General features: G+C 36.0%; 1 protein-coding gene across 5 annotated transcripts in view; it reads left to right on the top strand.

Moving 5' to 3' along the window:
- The window catches only part of LOC144973671 (uncharacterized), a 47,315-nt gene that overhangs the window by 14,526 nt on the left and 13,547 nt on the right, over positions 1-19,242 (top strand). For all 5 annotated transcript variants that reach the window (XM_078916413.1, XM_078916411.1, XM_078916410.1 and 2 more), the window contains 5 exons: positions 10,119-10,283; positions 10,845-10,976; positions 11,371-13,995; positions 15,561-16,229; positions 17,938-18,054. In XM_078916413.1, coding sequence (XP_078772539.1) covers positions 10,119-10,283; positions 10,845-10,976; positions 11,371-13,995; positions 15,561-16,229; positions 17,938-18,054 — 3,708 coding nt within the window. The remainder of the gene's footprint in view (positions 1-10,118; positions 10,284-10,844; positions 10,977-11,370; positions 13,996-15,560; positions 16,230-17,937; positions 18,055-19,242) is intronic.

The raw sequence follows: 19,242 nt of genomic DNA, 5'->3' as shown, positions 1-19,242 counted from the left end.
CCTAGTTCTTTTCTTTTATTACTGTCTTAGATTCAATCGTAATTTATTTTAATTGTTTGACCCTCTCCTTACCAACCACAGGAAAATCGTCACATTCGTTACGATAAATAACATTTTTTCATTGGGATGTCTTTTTACGTCACACAATTTGAAGACATTTTATGTTATTGATAATATGCGCTTGGCTAAGAAGCTCATAACATTGCCATCCGGAAGTATAACGGACCAACACACAAAACTATATGTAACCTTAAACGTTTATAGTCCCGTTAATACAGTTCGTGAACATTATCATAAACGCGGATGGCAAAAAAAACAATAACAAAGGCCAGAGTGACGTCAATTCGATCTATCTTTAGTTATTAAGAACTAAACAAAATTATATATACATGTTTCTAATCCCCTTTGGATTAGAGTTTTAAAATCCTGTATTATGTTGTATGCAAATGACGTTTTGAGGAAAAATCCATGAAATGATCAGTTAAGGAGAGAGTTAACGGTCACTGATGACGATGCCAAGAATACCAATCATGTACATTTTACAATTGCTAATAATAATGATGTATCGAGTTGTTGCAGGATAGGTAAACCCGTCGTTTGACAATAAATGGCCAGATTATCCATGCCTGTTTCGTTAGACGATAAGAGCTTATACATACATGCAAAAAACGTTTTACTATAATAATTAACCTTACCCCCCCCCCCCCCCCCCCCCCCCCCCCCCCCCCACACACACACAATCATCCTTCATTAAGCTGACCAAGTAAATTAATGACAAACAGCCATCCCTATAGGCAGAGGTCAGGGGGGAGTTTTGATCATTGAAGCGAAGTGGTTTTCAGAAGTGCAATTTAAAAGAAGAAAAAAAATGTCTGTTCCGTTTTCAGCAATCAAAGACAAAGTTTAGTTCGAGTTTTCGCTCTCAATGTTGATTGAATTTATATCAGGATATCTTACTTGTATATTTAATACTACGAAGTCTTTAACCATTAAAAAAAGTATTATCATCATCCATCGTGGCTTGTGCTCTTGAGCAACGTTGCCGGTCAGCTGTCTCCACGAATCACGATCCTCTGCGGTGCGCATGAAATCGTGTGTTGCTTTTAAAATCACATTTGGCCATTCTTAGGTTATTTAATTAATTTTATTTAAATTTAAAATATATTTATAATAACCATTTTAGACCAGATTTAATTTAACTGCAGCCATACCATCATAATATCAGCTTTTTTAAATCATAAAAAAGTTCTATGTCACGCACTTGATTAAAGCAATACAGATACACACAATGCCAATCACAGATACATTTACATTCATACACGAACAACATACAAATAATAATATAATAATAAATGGCCTTTATATAGCGCTTTACCCCATTGTCACAGGCTCTAAGCGCTTTACAGCGATATAAAACAAAACATATTACAGTAAGACAAGTTTGATGGAAAAGTGATACGAATTCAATTTAACAACACAGAATATGATAATTGTATTGCAACATTTATGACGTAAAAAGGTAAAACTTTATGCGAGATTTGAAGTTGTCAACGTATCCGAGCATCTCAAAACACCATACTTACACCAAAAATTATCACTAACATTAGTACTAACGAAAGACATTTGAATTGTTGAATTACAAAAATATAACAAAAAATAAAGAGATTAAAAAGAATTAAATTAAATTTTTTAAAAAAAATAATAAAAAAGTTATACTGTGCCGTTTTATACGGCTAGCAGACAAGACGTGTTTTTGTTTACTGCTGTGTTTTAGAGAGATTATTTAATTTAGATCCTACAAGTTTTTAAAGTGTGAATTTATATCTGGAAATTCAGGAATAATAAAATAATTTTGTCTGATTTTCTCCATTCTTGGACTTCTATGTATTGCGTGAAAATACTGCACCCTTCTTTGATTATGGAAATATTTCTTTATGTTGTCCTGTAGTGGTGGAGCACACAATTCAAATTTTACGCTTTTATGCGGGGAAATAATAAAGAAGACGCGTTATGTCAACGCCTTGTATTGTTATAAAGAGAACTTCACAAACCGTGCTTGGTTGTGACGCATGTGTGACGATGCTTGAGAAGAAACTCCTTCTTTCATCAATTTTATTTTTGACAATAGCATTGCATTTTTACCTCGTCAGCCGTTGTCTTTTGGGTTTTCTAGAAGAAAAGAAAGACATATCAATGTAACATTGCGTTTGCAAGTGCAAGTCAAGGCCTTTTTACCCACTCACTGATCGTGTGTGTAGTGCCTTCAGTGCCCAATAAAACAATTTTAACATTTAATGAGGATCCGTCACACACGCGGGATCCGCTGTGGAAGCAGTGGCGGCAAGTGAAGTGAACTGTTGTTTCCTCCCTCCCAACACTAACATGAAAGGACACGACGTGACTTGTTTGCCCGCCGTGTGGATGTCAGCGTCAGATGTACCATCATGAAATCCATGGTAAGGAAATGGAATGCAATGATGAGATCCTTGCCTTATTTTTTAACTTTAACTTTTTTTTTTCTTTTTTTTTTTTAAACAGTTATTTAAATGGTTAGATGCCTAAAATTACATAGAAAGGATGGAGGAGAGAGGCCGGGGGCGGGAGGGGGGGGGGGGAGGAGAAAGAGATCGTAGAAGAGAGAGAGAGAGAGAGAGGAGAGAGAGAGAGAAGAGAGAGAGAGGGGGGAAGAGAGAAAGAAAAGAGAGGGGATGAGAGAGAGGAGAGAGAGTGTAAGTTATTTTGTTTGTGTGTTTTGTTGTGTTGAGAGAGAGAGAGAGGAGAGAGAGGGGGGGGGTGAGATATATGATAAATTCACACTCACACGCACAGATGGGAGGAAAGAAAGAGAGAGAAAGAGAGAGAGAGAGGGGGGGAAGAGATGGATAAATTCACACACAGATGGAGAGAAAAGAGGAGAAGAGAGGAGAGAGGAGAGAAAGTCCTAGTATAATTGCTTGGGTGCTCGAATTTCTTACGGAGAGAGCACAATATGTTCAATTAGGGCAAAACAAATCTTCCCGTATAATACAAATACTGGCGCTCTCAAGGTTGTGTATTGTCCCCTGTATTATTACAATATAACGAATGACTGTAGAAGTCAAACCTGAGTGTACCTTTAATAAAGTTTGCAGATGACACCGCTCTTCAAGGCCTCATAACAAATGGCAACGAAGTGGTTATAGGCAAGAAATTGATAAATTTGTGTTTGGTGTGATGCCCACCACCTAGAGCTTAACATAAGCAAGACAAAGGAGTAGTGATTGACTTTAGGAGAGTGAAGGAACCGATAGAACTGTTAAAATAAAAGGACCAATTCGTCCAGCGAGTTCCTCACTACAAATACCTTGGTGTAACGATTGATGACAGGCTCAAGTGGGATGAACACTTGAAATAATTAGGCATAAGATGTGCAGACGTACATATTTTTTATCGAAACTCTCTCAGTTTAGAATAGATAAAACCCTCTGCACATTTTTTTATAGAGCAGTAATTGAAAGTGTTTTGTCATTTTGTATAACAGCTTGGGGAGGCAATTGCTTAGCAGTGGAAAGGAACAAAATAAATTCAAATATAAAAAATCCATTTAAACGCTATATAAATGATGTTGACGTGTAGATCTTTTATACGAGAAATTTTGTATAAATAAAATAACTAAATAATTAAATGACCAGTATCATCCACTAAGACCATCAATTATTAGGGTCAGAAAGAAGTGGTCGCCCTTTCTCTATTTCAACGAAAACAGAGAGACACCGAAAATCTTTTCTGCCGTCCAGTATTAGGCTTTATAACAACAAGCAATAATCATTTTATATAATTATTTCTCATTTTTACTTTTTAAAAAATAAAAATTAATTTATTAATTTATTTGTTTTGCAATCTTTTCAATTGTCAATTTATAGTGACAGTTTTAACTATTTTACAGTGTTGAAATTATTCATATTATAAAGCGCAGCTCTGGTTATAGAGCTGCTCCTTTTTTATATATTATACATCCTATTTCCATTGTATTTTTATCTTATGTGTAAATTAAAAACCCGTCTGTACAAAAATTTCCTTTTTGGGATGCAATAAAGTATTATTATTATTATTATTTTTATTATTATTATTATTATTATTATTATTATTATTATTATTATTATTATTATTATTATTATTATTATTAAAATATACAATCCTTGTATCCAAGCCAGAACCGATGACTCGTGCTCGTATCTAATCATTGTCAACGCCATTCTTCTTCTTTACTTCTGGATCATATTTCATTTATCGTCTTCTGTTATTTGATTCCATCGACCTTTGCGCATTGTGTCTAATGAGTCCAAATCAACGCTCTGTCGTACTCGGGAAATCGCCTATTTTAGATTTTGGCCAGAATACTCGTCGTTTAAATTTTGGCCAGAATACTCGTCGTTTAAATTTTGGCCAGAAAACTCGTCGTTTAAATTATGGCCAGAAACTCGTCGTTTAAAGTTTGGCCAGAAAACTCGTCCTACAAATATCGATCGATTAAAGATTTTAAAAAGACCATCTTGTCAAACACTCCCGTTACCTTACAAGATGATGGCCATTTTAAAATAATCAATATTTCAAGGACGAGATTTCGGGCCAACATTTTTAATATTTGTTTGTTTGTTTGTTTGTTTGTTTGTTTTTTTGGGGGTTTTTTAGCGATAGGATTCTGTTTTAAAGAAATATATGAGATAACGGATTCGATTTCATACTAATAGGAAACAGATGAACTTGAAAACGACTCGGTTGTGTTATTATTGGTCTTAAATAAATGCTGTTTTTCTTTTCCATAATTCATTAGGGGGCAGCGGTACGGTCTATGCTTCGTACCCGAAAGGTACCGAGTTCGATCACCCACCGCTGCGTTGTGTGGCCTTGAGCAAGTCACACCTTGTCCTAGCTCAATTTGCGGCGCTGCACTGCGGCTGACGCCTGGGTTATTCCAGTCTTCCCTTGGAATAGACTCTAGAGACAAATTTCCCCTATGGGATGAATAAAGGGAATTATTTTTTATTCCTGTGACCACTCGACTATCGATGAAGCCGATAATAATCATTCCTGACCATTTATTATCACCATCTTACGTAAACCCGCCTCCATCATCACCCCCTTTTTCCATCTCCCCATGTTTTAATAATAATAATAATAATAATAATAATAATAATAATAATAATAATAATGTAGTTTTGTGAAGACACGAGGGGGAGGGGATTCGTCTTATCCCCGGGATTATTCCAACAACTCTCTCTGCCTCTTCCCCCCCCCCCCCCCCCCCCCCCCCCCCCCCACCCTTGGAGCCACATTTCCCTTTTCGCCACTGTATTGATCAGCTTTATTAGTTACAGTTGTTGTTGCCAGTGACAGTGACTGCCACGCCTTTGTCTGTATGGAAGAAAAGCGATGCGATTTAATCTTGGGCATTCATTGTTTCAAGCTCGTGGATTATTAGGACATATTAATATTATTGTGTTCAGGTGTTCTTGATCGAGTTTTAGTGTTGGAATGCTGTAGTCGTAGCCTGTACTGTAGGTAGGTAGGTACACCACACGCTAAAAATAGCTTTCAGGTCAATGGCCAAAGTATTTGATTAGTTAAAATCTATCTGGATTTTTTTTTTAAATTTGTTTGTGTGTTTTGGTTTTTTTTTTTGCGTTTTTTTTTTTTGGTGTTGTGATAGTATTCGAGCTTAACTCTTTCCTTACCGATCATTTTCAGTATTTTCCCAAAAATGGCTGGCTTAGCCAGCAGAAAAGTTGATATTTTAAACTCAAACAAGCTCTCTACAAAACTAATTTTATGTTCTTATTGATTAAACAAAGATCGTTCTTCATTCAAAGTTTGTGATGTGCAAAATAAATCTGAATACGAAAAATGTATATTGTTGTGTCGTAACAAATGTAACAATTTTTCTGTAGGTGGTAAGGAGAGGGTTAAGGCAACTAATCATAATGTGATGGAATCCAATTAAAATCACCTGACTGGAACAGAGTGATCGGTTCGAATGGTAAATTGGTAATATTAAATATTTAATTCATAACTATTGCTGACCTAGTAAGGAATGTGTTTAGTTTAGAACCTTTGATCATCACCATCGTCATCGTCGTCATCATCATCATCATCATAATAATAATAATAATAATAATAATAATAATAATTAATAATAATAAATAATGATAATAATAATAATAATAATAATGATAATAATAATAATGATAATAATAATAATGATAATAATAATAATGATAATAATAATAATGATAATAATAATAATAATGATAATAATAATAATGATAAATAATAATAATGAATAATAATAATAATAATAATAATGATAATAATAATAATAATAATAATAATAATAATAATAATAATAATAATAATAATAATAATAATATAATAATAATAATAATAATAATAATAATAATAATAATAATAATAATAATAATAATAATAATAATAGAATAATAATAATAATAATAATAATAATAATAATAATAATAATAAATAATAATAATAATAATAATAGTAATAATAATAATAATAATAATAATAATAATAATAATAATAATAATAATAATAATAATAATAATAATAATAATAATAATAATAATAATAATAATAATAATAATAATAATAATAATATTATAGTAATAATAATAATAATAATAATAATAATAATAATAATAATAATAATAATAATAATAATAGTAATAATAATAATAATAATAATATAATAATAATAATAATAATAATAATAATAATAATAATAATAATAATAATAATAATAATAATAATAATAATAATAATAATAATAATAATAATAGTAATATAATAAATAATAATAATAATAATAATAATAATAATAATAATAATAATAATAATATAATAGTAATAATAATAATAATAATAATAATAATAATAATAATAATAATAATATAATAATAATAATAATAATAATAATAATAATAATAATAATAATAATAGTAATAATAGTAATAATAATAATAATAATAATAATAATAATAATAATAATAATAATAATAATAATAATAATAATAATAATAATCTTTGATCATCGTCATCGTCGTCGTCATCATCATCATCATCATCATCATCATCATCATCATCCCATCAACTCTCAACCATCATCATCAGTATCACGATATTTTAGTCCCATTTATATCAACAGTGACGGAACGCGCCAATGTACCAATTCCTTACCATTCTTGACAAGTCAATACTCGCTACTGACAGATGATTTTTTTTTTTTTTTTTTTAGTTATTCAGGTTACTTTTTATTTTTAGTCGAAAATGATATGTGGTATGTCATACATATTTCATCAAATAGGATGGTGTGGGGGAAGGGGGGGGGGGGGGCAGCGATTATAAATATATATTATATAGAATCGTAATTGATCGAGTTATTTATATATAGAGAGAGACACACACACACACACACACACACACACACACAGAGAGAGAGAGAGAGAGAGACACACACACACACACACACACACACACACACACACAGAGAGAGAGAGAGAGAGAGAGAGAGAGAGAGAGAGAGAGAGAGAGAGAGAGAGAGAGAGGCAGGCTGTGTTGTCACGGTATTAATTTTTGATATAGATAGTATGCAGATGACGTCACTCGGGCCTTTGTTATTGTTTTTGCCATCCGCGTTTTTGAGTCGTTCTCACTAAACTGTATTAACCAGACTATAAAAGTTCATGGTTACACAGAGTTTGTGTGTTGGTCCGTTATACTTCCGGATGGCAATGTTGTGAACTCCTTGGCCAAGCGCATTCTATCTATAACACATCTGACGTCTCGGCAATACCGATACAATTAATATATTTATGATTATAATATAACGGGGAGAGTCGACACTATTTGATCATTTAATGTTCTCCAGCTAAACAGAGTTTTACTGACAATGCGCATTTATTTCCCCCGCCCTTTAAAGAAAAACCGACGTTCACTTATTTGCAAGTCTGATAACCCAAATTCCTTATAGGCTCATTTTTGTAATGAAAATCTTTAAAAAAAAAAAAAATGACGCAATATATTGTCCATTACAGCAATTTTATACTAGGTTCATATGGATTCGGATGTCAGACCTACATATATGTACACTTTGGGAAAAACAAATTAGCCAAAAATTAAATGATACACGAATGACTAAATACATTTTAAAAATGTGAATTAATAATGATGATGATGATGATGATGATGATGATAATAATGAGAATATTGATGATAATAATAATAATAATAACGATGATGATGATGATGATAATAATAATAATGAGACTATTGATGATGATAATAATAATAATAATAATAATAATAATAATAATAATAATAATAATGATGATGATGATGATACTACTACTTTTACTACTACTACTACTACTACTACTACTACTACTACTACTACTACTACTACTACTACTACTACTACTAATAATAATAATAATAATAATAATAATAATTATTATTATTATTATTATATTATTATTATTATTATTATTATTATTATTATTATTATTATTATTATTATTATTATTATTATTATTATTATAAAAGCAGCACCAACAACAATCAGCCAATTATGATGCATCCATTCAAATAATAAAACTTTTTTTTTTAAATTGCATGTTTCACAATACACATTCAATTGACCATATTATAGTCCTTTCATATTCCAGACTTCGTGACCGCAATTTTCGTGACTTGGTGTCCAAGACTGGACATTTTATGATGGACAGTTCACTATCAGTTGATCTTGTTGTGGGCTTCACCGGGCTTACACTTTTTATAGATAAAAGTTAAACTTAGGATAAGCATTACGCCACGACCATACAAAAGAAAAATCCGAGCACCCACTTTCGCCAACCACATAACCGAAAACCCCATTGACAGATACGCCACAAACAATTCGAACTGCTTCAAAATCCCACAGACAAGAACACAAAACTACAGAAATTCTTTCTTCATTAGAACTATCTCGGAGTGAAATGGGCTGGATGAACTGGTCATCATGGCACCACACCTAAACGATTTCAAGGCCCGACTGACATGGGCCCGCGCCCAATGAGGACGCCGCTGAAATACTATCTCGGAGTGGAATGGGCTGGATGAACTGGTCATCATGGCACCACACCTAAACGATTTCAAGGCCCGACTGACATGGGCCCGCGCCCAATGAGGACGCCGCTGAAATACAACCAGACCATTTGTTTCTTCAGCGCCAACCATACAGATACAGATACAGAAGCTGTATCCTTGGAAAAGGCTCTTTACTCATAATCTCTCACCATATTCAAGTGTAAAATGAGTACCAGTCCATTAACAGCATTGTCTCTGTCGGGAAAAAAACAAACTGTGATACCCCCCCCCCCCTTTCCCATCAGGCGTCATGTATTACTGTTTCAATGGATTAAATATTGTCGTTTTTTTTTCCTGAAAAGGAGTTTTGAGCCCAAAACAATAGATGTGAAGTAGTTTGTTAACAAACTACACGAAAACAAAACATTACAACGCAATTATCCCCAAACATGCTCAAAGTGCTATGCAAAAGGTTCCTAACCAACAGCAACAAATAACATGTAGGTTGAGACATGATGCCTGATGAGGGATTCTTCTTCTTCATGTACCAAGTCTGTGCCAGACATCGGTGATCATGGTACGCCCATCATCTCTCTAATCAGATAACCCCAGAAAACTAATATTACTCTTCTCTTTCTTTGTCACCCAGCTGTTCAAACTATTCAAATATGTTTTTCTTGATGAGGGATATTACAAGCTTTTTTTCCGACAGAGACAATGCTGTTAATGGCCAGGTACTCATTTTACACCTGAATATAGTGAGAAAATACGAGTAAAGAGCCTTTTCCAAGGACTCAACTACGCGCTGAACGAGGATCATACCACAAGACAGCATAACCTAAATTCCAAGCCATTTGAAAAACTTTATGGGGTTTTTTTGTTTGTTTTTTGTTTTTTTTTATGTTGTTGATTTTTTTCCTCTGACAGATCTGATTCATGTTTTATTCTTTTTTTTTTTTTTTTTTTTTTTTTTTTTTTTTTTTTTTTTATCTATCTAGATTGGCAGCCCGTCAGGCATGGGTCAGCTGATTCGATACTTTGAGATCCAGAGCCAGCGCTTGGACAGACAGAGCCTAGTGACCACCCAGGCTGCCACATCATGCCTCAACTCTCAGTTCGAATCCCTCATCAAGTTTGACGGAGTGCCCATTCTTGCCCCGGCTGTGAGTTTTTTTTCTCCAACTCTATTCCTTCCTTCCTCCTTTTCCCATACCTTCTTATAGCTCTCTCTCTCTCTCTCTCTCTCTCTCTCTCTCTCTCTCTCTCTCTCTCTCTCTCTCTCTCTCTCTCTCTCTTCTCTCTTTCTCTCTCTCTCTCTCTCTCTCTCTCTCTTCTGTCTCTCTTCTCTCTCTCTCTCTGTCTCTCTTCTGTCTTCTCTCTCTCTCTCTCTCTCTGTCTGTCTCTGCCTCTCTCTCTCTCTCTCTCTGTGTGTTTGTCTCTCTCTCTCTCTCTCTCTCTCTCTCTCTCTCTCTCTCTCTGTCTCTCTCTCTGTGTCTGTCTGTCCCTCTCGCTCTCTGTCTCTCTCTCTCTCTCTCTCTCTCTCTCTCTCTCTCTCTCTCTCTCTGTCTGTCTGTCTGTCTCTGTCTCTCTATAAATAACTCAATCAATTACGATTCTATATGATATATATTTATCATTGTTGCCCCCCCCCCCCCCCCCCACACACACACACCATCCCATTTTGTGGTATATTAAAGTATTATTAACATAATTTTTATCCTCAGGTGCCTCCGAGTAGAAGAGAGGATTTGAAGCAGGACAAGAAAAATGCTGTGTTGTTGGAAAAGAAGCTGAAAATGAGACAACGGAGACAGCAGAAGGCAGGCAGTGGTGAAAGTCAACAAGCGCCATCAAAAGTGATTTTTTTTTAATTATTAAAAATTTTATGGTTACATACTATGTTTTGATGTTGGATAATAATTATTCTTACAGGAGCAAACTCTCACTTGTATCACGGGACCCCACTAGCTCAGTTGTAGAGCACACACCTCACAAGCAAAGGTTCTGATATTAATTCTAGGTGTTGCCAACATTTTTTTTTTCCTACGCAGCAGAGTAGTTTAGTCTTTTAGGCTAACAAGTCTTGATAAATTTATGCGGAAATGCAAAACACTTTCCTTACTACTATCCAATATTAAAATTCAACATTAATTGTCATACGGTAACTGTTATTGTGATAAAATCTTTGCATTTAGTTTTAATATTATGATTTTTTTAAAAATGAAATTGTATATTTGTGTTTTTCCCCAGCATCCATCATCTCCAGGTCGCTCAGCAGTCCGACAGTTAAACTTCGACTCTGGCATCCCTGAACAAGAGTGTGGATCGAATTCTTCAACTCTCAGACAACGACTGGGAGCCACAAATCCTCTCAGCACATTTGCAACAGCTGATTTGGCTTGCAACACGGAGGACTTTGGACTGAGGACAATGGACTCTGTGAACTCAGACTTTATGTCTTTAGAAGAGGGCAACCTTCCGACAGTATTCAGTGGCCATACTTTGAAATCCGTCAAAGAGCAGAAAATCTCTTATAACCTAGATCATCTTTGTAAAGAATTGAATGTACAAGATCTTGGTTCAACGAGTGGAAGCGATCTCAGTGATGCCTTGGCCAACACACGAGAAATGTTGGTAGGGAATAATAGTGGTAGTAATGTTGGGGGTGTTCAAGGAGAACGATGGGCTCAGAAAGTCACTGCACAAAGAGGAGTTGGCCAAGATGGGGGAGATGATGGCCAAGGTCTCAGTTTTTGCCAGGAGAGTCAGGACACTGTGGTTGAGGTGTCGTCACAGGCAGGAAGTGGTGCCGGGACGAATCAAGGGGCAGATTACTCATCTTCTTCGGGCTTTGTAGAAAAAACAACCAACCAGTCATCGAGTAATTTCGAGCAAACCCAGACCAGTATAGGTAGTTCCCCAGGTTGTGGCTCGGCCAACACTAGTGATAGTCAAAAAAGTAAAGTCCATTTTGCGTCTTTCATTTTAGAATACAACACCAGTGCTAGTCAGAGTCTGGAGAGCACGACGGTTGTCAAAAAGAAGATGTCACCCAGTGAAATGAGAGAAAGTTTCGAGACTGAAAGAGTAACGGAGGAGAGCGATAAACAATCACATGATCATTGGCGCAGTAATGCAGCCGTTTCCCATGCAAAAATGCCATCAGAAATGAAGGGAAAGATAAATTTGTCAAGGAAAGTCAGTGATGAGGCTTGTCCTGGAGGTCTCTTAAATCGGGTTTCTCTACAGCAAGACAGTGATATGTCTCCAACTACCCCACCACACGATTCCTCTGCTGCAATGCCTTTTCAAAGTTATGGTCCACCAAATGAAACGTACAATTCTGACAAAGAAAATGATGGGTCCAGAATTGTCAGGCATAGTCATCATGTTGTTGTTGATCATCACAGTCGTCACAGAGAATCTCCTGATCACCATCAACATTACAACAGCCATAAAAGTCGGGTGAAAAGAGTCAGCAGTGATGGTAGTGATAGAGGAGATACAGCTAATAGCAACTCTAGGCAAAAGGTGTCCTCTGTTGGAAATTCAGATTCGTCGGCATTAGCAGACATGAAGTCTTATGCATCTGGAGGAATGGGTGCTGCTATATCTCAAACATCCGTACCTCCTTCTTCTTCAACAGTAAGTGTTGGTGCTAGTCAGATGACAACGACGTCATGTGATTCTGAAAACCTTGTGTCCATATCACAAGTGTCCCTAGGACTCCATTCGTCTGGTGTAAGCTCTGCAGCCAATCAGCAGTCAGTGTCAGACTCCCAAACGTCATCTGCCAGGTCCACTACACTGACTGGCACCTCAGGATCCAGCAGCAGTACAATTAAAGAAGATCTTACTCCGAAAAATGTCATGAATCTCGGGATGAACATCATAGAAGGTGGAAACGGTCATGTAGATCTGCAAGCTACGAATAAGGCTGACAAGGAGATGGATAAAACAAATAACGGTGGTTTTGACAGGGATAGAAGAGGTTCTCGGAGAAAGACTAATAATAACAAGTCTGATACGAAAAACAATCATGCTAATATTGCTCCTGATGTTTCACCAAAGAGATTAAACACAGACAATCAGACCAAGGAAGGTTGTGAAAAAGAAGGCAACATCAAAACGACACCAAAGCAATCACACGTCCGACGAGGTTCATACACTCTGAGTCATCCCTCACCTGCATTACTTCAAGCTAGAGGGAAAATAGAGACGGACGATGATAAAGAGAAATGTGAAGATGACGATAAAGAAAAATGTAGCATTAGTAGCAGTGATGAAAATTTTTCTCCTACAAAAGATGACGGTAGTACCACTTTGAAAAAGAAGCTAGACTTCAATGAGCTGATTCAGGACCTAGAAGAATCATCGGTCAATCACGACAGCACCAACATTAAGCAAAGCAAAGAAGTTTTCAATAATTCTTACGTGCCCTCAGACCCAGAGAAAGATGGTAAGGCTGAACATATTAACAAATACCTCCGACACGTTCAGTTTCAGAATTCCATGAATCTACAAAGTCTGGACCAAGACCATAGTTTAGACAGTGATTGTAGTGATACGGATCCAGACTTTCATCGTCATCGCCACGGTGGTCCAGGCAATGCATTGCGGACTAACAATTTAAATAATTACAAAAATATTGATGGTGATGATGTAGGTGGTGGTGGTGGTGGTGGTGGTGATGGGGTAGAAGGAGAGGATGCCTATATCATGTCGGTGCTACAGTCTATTGCGGATAGCCAGTCCAGTGTGGGGAAATTAAATGATTTGGAAGTGCAGGCGCTGCATCAAAGACAGATGGAATTGGCAAGACAAGCTCTGGTGGAACAACAAAGGAAAGACATGGAAGAGCTCTTTGTTCAACAGGTTAGAAAATGTTGCTCTATTATGATTATAGACAGATCATGGAGCTATCTGAATAAATTTTTTTTAAAGTAATAAACAAGCTGGATTTAATTGTAATTAATTTCATTCAATTCTTTTCATCTCGGGTGGCCTTGCCCATTAAAAAAAAAATTTTTATTTAGAGTAAATGATGTTTATCATTTCTTTTTTTGGTCTCATATTTTGGGCAGTCTTATAAAAATGCATTTGTTATCATTAACTTTTACTAAAGTCATTACATTTATATTCACGTTTTCGTCAGTTATGAATGTTTTAATGAAAGAATCCAATTTATATATATAGCTTATTTTCTGTACAACTCACTGAATATGCCAATCATCATTGCTTCACACTCTTATCAAGGTAAAGGACACTGTTACCAATTTCAATACAGCCCATCTTAGTCACATTCCCTTAAAGACATTGTCTCCCTGTTTCGTTTCACCACTTGTTCCTTTGACTTTGAGAAGGAAAACCAAAAACTAGAGGTGCCTAAATGAGTCAATAAAATGGAGATAGCGATAAAGGAAGTAAATGTGACTCATAAATAAGGGGACAACAGAAAACTAATGACGTTTCGGCCTTTGGCCTTTTTCAAATAAACATGAAACATATATATATATATATATATATATTAGATTATTTTAAAAGGCCAAAGGCCGAAACGTCGTTTGTTTTGCGTTTTTCCCTTATTTATGAGTCGCATTTACTCCCTTTATCTCTATCTCCAGTTCCTTTGAGTCCCTCGGGAGTTCCACTTATATGCTTGTCTGGTGATGTGATTTACTTATCTTCTCAAGATATAACCCATCCATCCCATCTGTCAACTTATTCTCCTCTAGTGATCGTTTTGAAAATTCTCGTTAGACAACTCACAAATGTCTTAAATCTTCAATGGCTTGTATTTGCAAATGGCCCCTATGGCCTATCACTGCGAATGTTCCATTACAGTCCAATCAAAACCAGGTTCAGTCACAGATTACATTAACGAGGGAGTACATTCAAAACTGTTTTGAAAGTTTCCAAACATTTTCAACGTCTGTTATGTCGGGTGGCAGGACATTCCAGTCATTTATTGTTCATGGGGAAAAGGTTGTGTTTGTATGTGTCTGTTCTGTAAATGGTTGTGTGTCTTATCTTATTGATCACATTATTTTGTGACTGTACATTTTTCTCATCTGTGCATAAATAATCATTTCTCTCATGTGTTGAATAGTTTTATTTATCAATCAGTAGAAACTGTCCATGTCTTTTGTTTTTTCAGCAAGCAAGTAAAATGTATTATTTGTAATTTAAAATAGAGTTTTATCTAATATTTTTGATAAGTACAATTTTACCAGGATTTTCCTCTGTATTCTTTACATTGCTTTGTTGTTGTTTTTTTTGTTTTTAAAAAATTTGTTTCTTTTCATTGCTTAGAGAATCAAACTAGTATCTTGTTCTCGTCTACAAATTAAAGAATACATTTTAGTGATGAGCTGGTTGTTGATAAATTAAACGAAATGATTTTATGTTTCCTCTTTTTTTTCAACATTGTCTCTCATCAGAGAAGGGAAATCATGAAGTTTGAGTCTGAGATCCGAACGGCCCAGCAACAGAGTTTGGAGCAACACAATTTCCTTCTCCAAAACGCACCTGAAAATCTTAAAGTGAAGGCCAGAAATTATGAAAATGAATTCAGTCCTGAAAATACAGCCAACCAAAACACAGCCAGTCAATACAACTACAGAACAAACCAACAAAACAACTCTCTCAACTCGATCAATTCGGTCGACAATATGAGACCACAAACCGTGAATCGACTGTCCTTAAATGAGCATCAGCCGTCGGGGGGATATCCCAGTTTAAACCTTCAGCCTAAATCATACCCTTCCATCGCTCCCAAACCGTCAAAACATCTAGGAGGTGGCGGGGTGGGAGGCTCAAACAGAAGGGGATTGAACTCGAGTGTTTTCAGCAATAAATCCATGGAGGCCCTATCTGGCCACGACTATCATCTACAAACAAATCCTAAAAGAACATCAACTCTTGATGACGGTTACCATCATCACAGGTCACATAATAATATTTTGTCTCACAATCCCGGTGACGTCAGTTATACTATTCCTGAATTTGGAAGTCCTTCAGTGTCATCTCCCAGAATGCATCGCAAAGTTGGTTTCAACTATGGAGATTTACACAGTAGAAGAAACGGGCCAGTGGTCGTCCCTCCTCAGGTAAAAGTGTGCAATTGATTCATAGTTTCACATAAGTAAAAAGAAAAAGAGTGAGTGGATGTTACATTGTTGAATGGAAAGCACTGTAAACGTTATTTACTAAGGTCTGAATCCACATTTTAAATGGGATTGTTTAACTCTTTCAGTGCTGAGGCTATATTTGCATTTCCATCACAAAATGGCTGACACCTGATTGAGGCAGCATGAGAATGACAAGCTAAGACAATGCAACATTCGATTTCGGCGCAAAATCTCAATTAAAATACCCCTCTAAGACCAATTGAATGTTCTGATGAAAGAAATGATACCATTGGTTCAATTTATAATACTTTTGTAGAAAGTAGGATTGGATTACATTATTGTTTTTGCAGTTCAAGACTGGCCACACTCTGCGGCCATTGGTCAGTAGAACAGATTCTGCTCTGGCCGCACAGTGAGGCCAATGGCGCTGAAAGAGTTTAGAAACTTTGTTGTCAACTGCTTGTCTGTAGAAAATCAATCAGTTTAACTTTTGATGCTATGCATTTAGGTAAAATGCTCACAACATCCGCCATCTAAATTTAACATACCAACGCAACAAAACTGTGTGTTATCTTCTAGAACGTTTATAGTCTGATTGTTATGAGTTTCTAAAAACTTATCCCCAGCAGGCTGTCTAAAAATAATCACAAAGAGTTGAGTGATGTCAACTTCCTTCCTTCTATAATTAGGATTATGTTGATTTTAATGATTTCATTGAGCTTCTTGTTTTATCAATTCCCCTATGATTGAAAATAAAAAACTCCAGGTAATTTTCATTGTTTGTTTATAAATTTTAAACATTGAATAATAATTTGCTCAGATAATTTGGTGTTCCCTTGTTCATCTGCGTGGTTGTCACGTCTTTATTGCTGTAACATGGAGATAGATTTCAAGAATATGATTAAAAGCTCTATATTTTAAAAAAGAACTTAATGACAAGCTTTGATTCATTTCATTCATCACTCTTGTATTTTTGTTGATGAATGAAATGAACGTCTTAAATCAAAGCTTGTGATTAAAGTTCTTTTTTTTTTTTTAAATATCGAGCTTTTAATCTCGAAAAGAGAGGAGAGAGGGAGTACATGGGAAGGAAAGTATTGGACTTACAATTAGCGGGAATGATGAAAAAGGGACGCCCAAAGACTAGATGGCAGGATAAGGTAAAGGATGATATGAAAGAACTGGGCCTGGAGGAAGATGATGCTCTGAACCGAGATGCATGGAGATATGGCATTCATTATGGCAACCCTGCAAAATGCGGGATAAGCTGAAAGAAGAAGAAGAACTCTTGTATTTGTATTTTTTTTCTGAGATATGTCAAAGCACCAAGTTAGATAAGATAACATACTAGTGCGGCTATGTGGTCTAGTGGTATGACACTCGCTTTCGGATCGGAAAGTCCTGGGTTTGAGTTCGAGCCTCACTCGGCGCATAGTTGAGTCCTCGGAAAAGACTCTTTACTCACATTCTCTCACCGTACTCGGTATAAAATGAGTACCTGGCCGTTAACAGCGTTATCTTTGTCCGAAAAATTGTAATATCGCCTAATAGGTGTTATGTCCCGTTCTACCTGTTAAATGTTGCTGTTGACCAGGGACCCCCTGTAAAGCGCTTTGAGCACATTTAGGGGATATTGCGCTATATAAAAGCTTATTTTTTAAAAATATTTTATTTTTATTCTTTCTAGGCCTATCACCCAGACATGCAGGCTAAGTTTGACCGTGTCAGTGCTGTAGCCAAAGGATTTCTTGCCAGGTGCCTCATGAAATCTGATAAGGTACAGGGTCTCATCAAAACCATCAAGGTAGGTGGTCTAGTCGTATGACACTCGCTTTCGGATCGGAAGGTCCTGAGTTCGAGCTATACTCGGCTCATAGTTGAGTCCTTGGAAAAGACTCTTTACTCACATTCTCTCACCGCACTCAGGTGTAAAATGAGTACCTGGCCGTTAACAGTGTTGACTCTGTCGGAAAAAATTGTAATATCGCCTGACAGGCATCATGTCTCATTCTACATGTTACATGTTGCTGTTGGTCAGGGACTGCTTGTAAAGCGCTTTGAGCACACTAAGTAGATATAGCGCTATATAAAAGCCAAAGTCTTTTGTTGTTTTTATTTTACAGCTACTTATTAACTGGAAGGTTTTAATTTTAAATGACAAATAATTAAGCTTTTCCTGTACCTACGGGTATATTCAGTTCCTCATTTTGTACTATGACCTCATGATCTTGAAACTTGGTTTGGGACCTGCAGGTTGAAGGTCTGAATTCAGCTGTGAGTGACACTGATAGGTTGGATATTTGAAAAAGGTCCCTTCTCACACTTTTTTCACTATAACTATCAGGTGTAAAATGAGTCCATGGATGGTAACAGTGTTGCCCCTAATGAAAAGAAATAATAGGGCCCTTCTTGTTTTGTGTCACTGTTGGTTAGGACCCCTTTGTATAACGCTTAGCGCAAAGTTGAGTCCTTGGAAAAGGCTCTTTACTCACATTCTCTCACCGTACTCAGGTGTAAAATGAGTATCTGGCCGTCAACAGTGTTGTCTTTGTCCAAAAAATTGTAATATCGCCTAACAGGCATCATGTCTCGTTCTATATGTTGCGTGTTGCTGTTGGCCAGGGACCCCTTGTAAAGCACTTTGAGCACACTTGGTGGATATTGCGCTATATAAAAGCTCAAGTTTTGTTTTTTAAGTCCTTCATAGCCATTGGGCCCATGGAGCTAGAGTTTATCCCGGTTTCTATAGCATGAGACAGACAATAGCAATTGTTTGCTATCCTTTGGATAGGATGCTAGTCTGTCGCAAAGCACTTTCCACCAATTTAACAGATTTAACTACCCGTTCACTACTGGGTGGACAGAGGGAGTCAGAAAAAAATCTCAACAGCACCCGGGATCGATCTTGATCCCTTTGCGTGTGAAGCGAGTGCTCTACCAACTGAGCTATCGTGACTTACAGCACTTAGATCACACTTAGTAATATTGCACC

This window comes from Berghia stephanieae, chromosome 5 (assembly GCF_034508935.2).
Source record: "Berghia stephanieae isolate SIO BIC M18660-M18661 chromosome 5, UCSD_Bste_1.3, whole genome shotgun sequence".
Taxonomy (NCBI): domain Eukaryota; kingdom Metazoa; phylum Mollusca; class Gastropoda; order Nudibranchia; family Aeolidiidae; genus Berghia; species Berghia stephanieae.
This window is presented reverse-complemented; position numbering and strand designations above follow the sequence as displayed.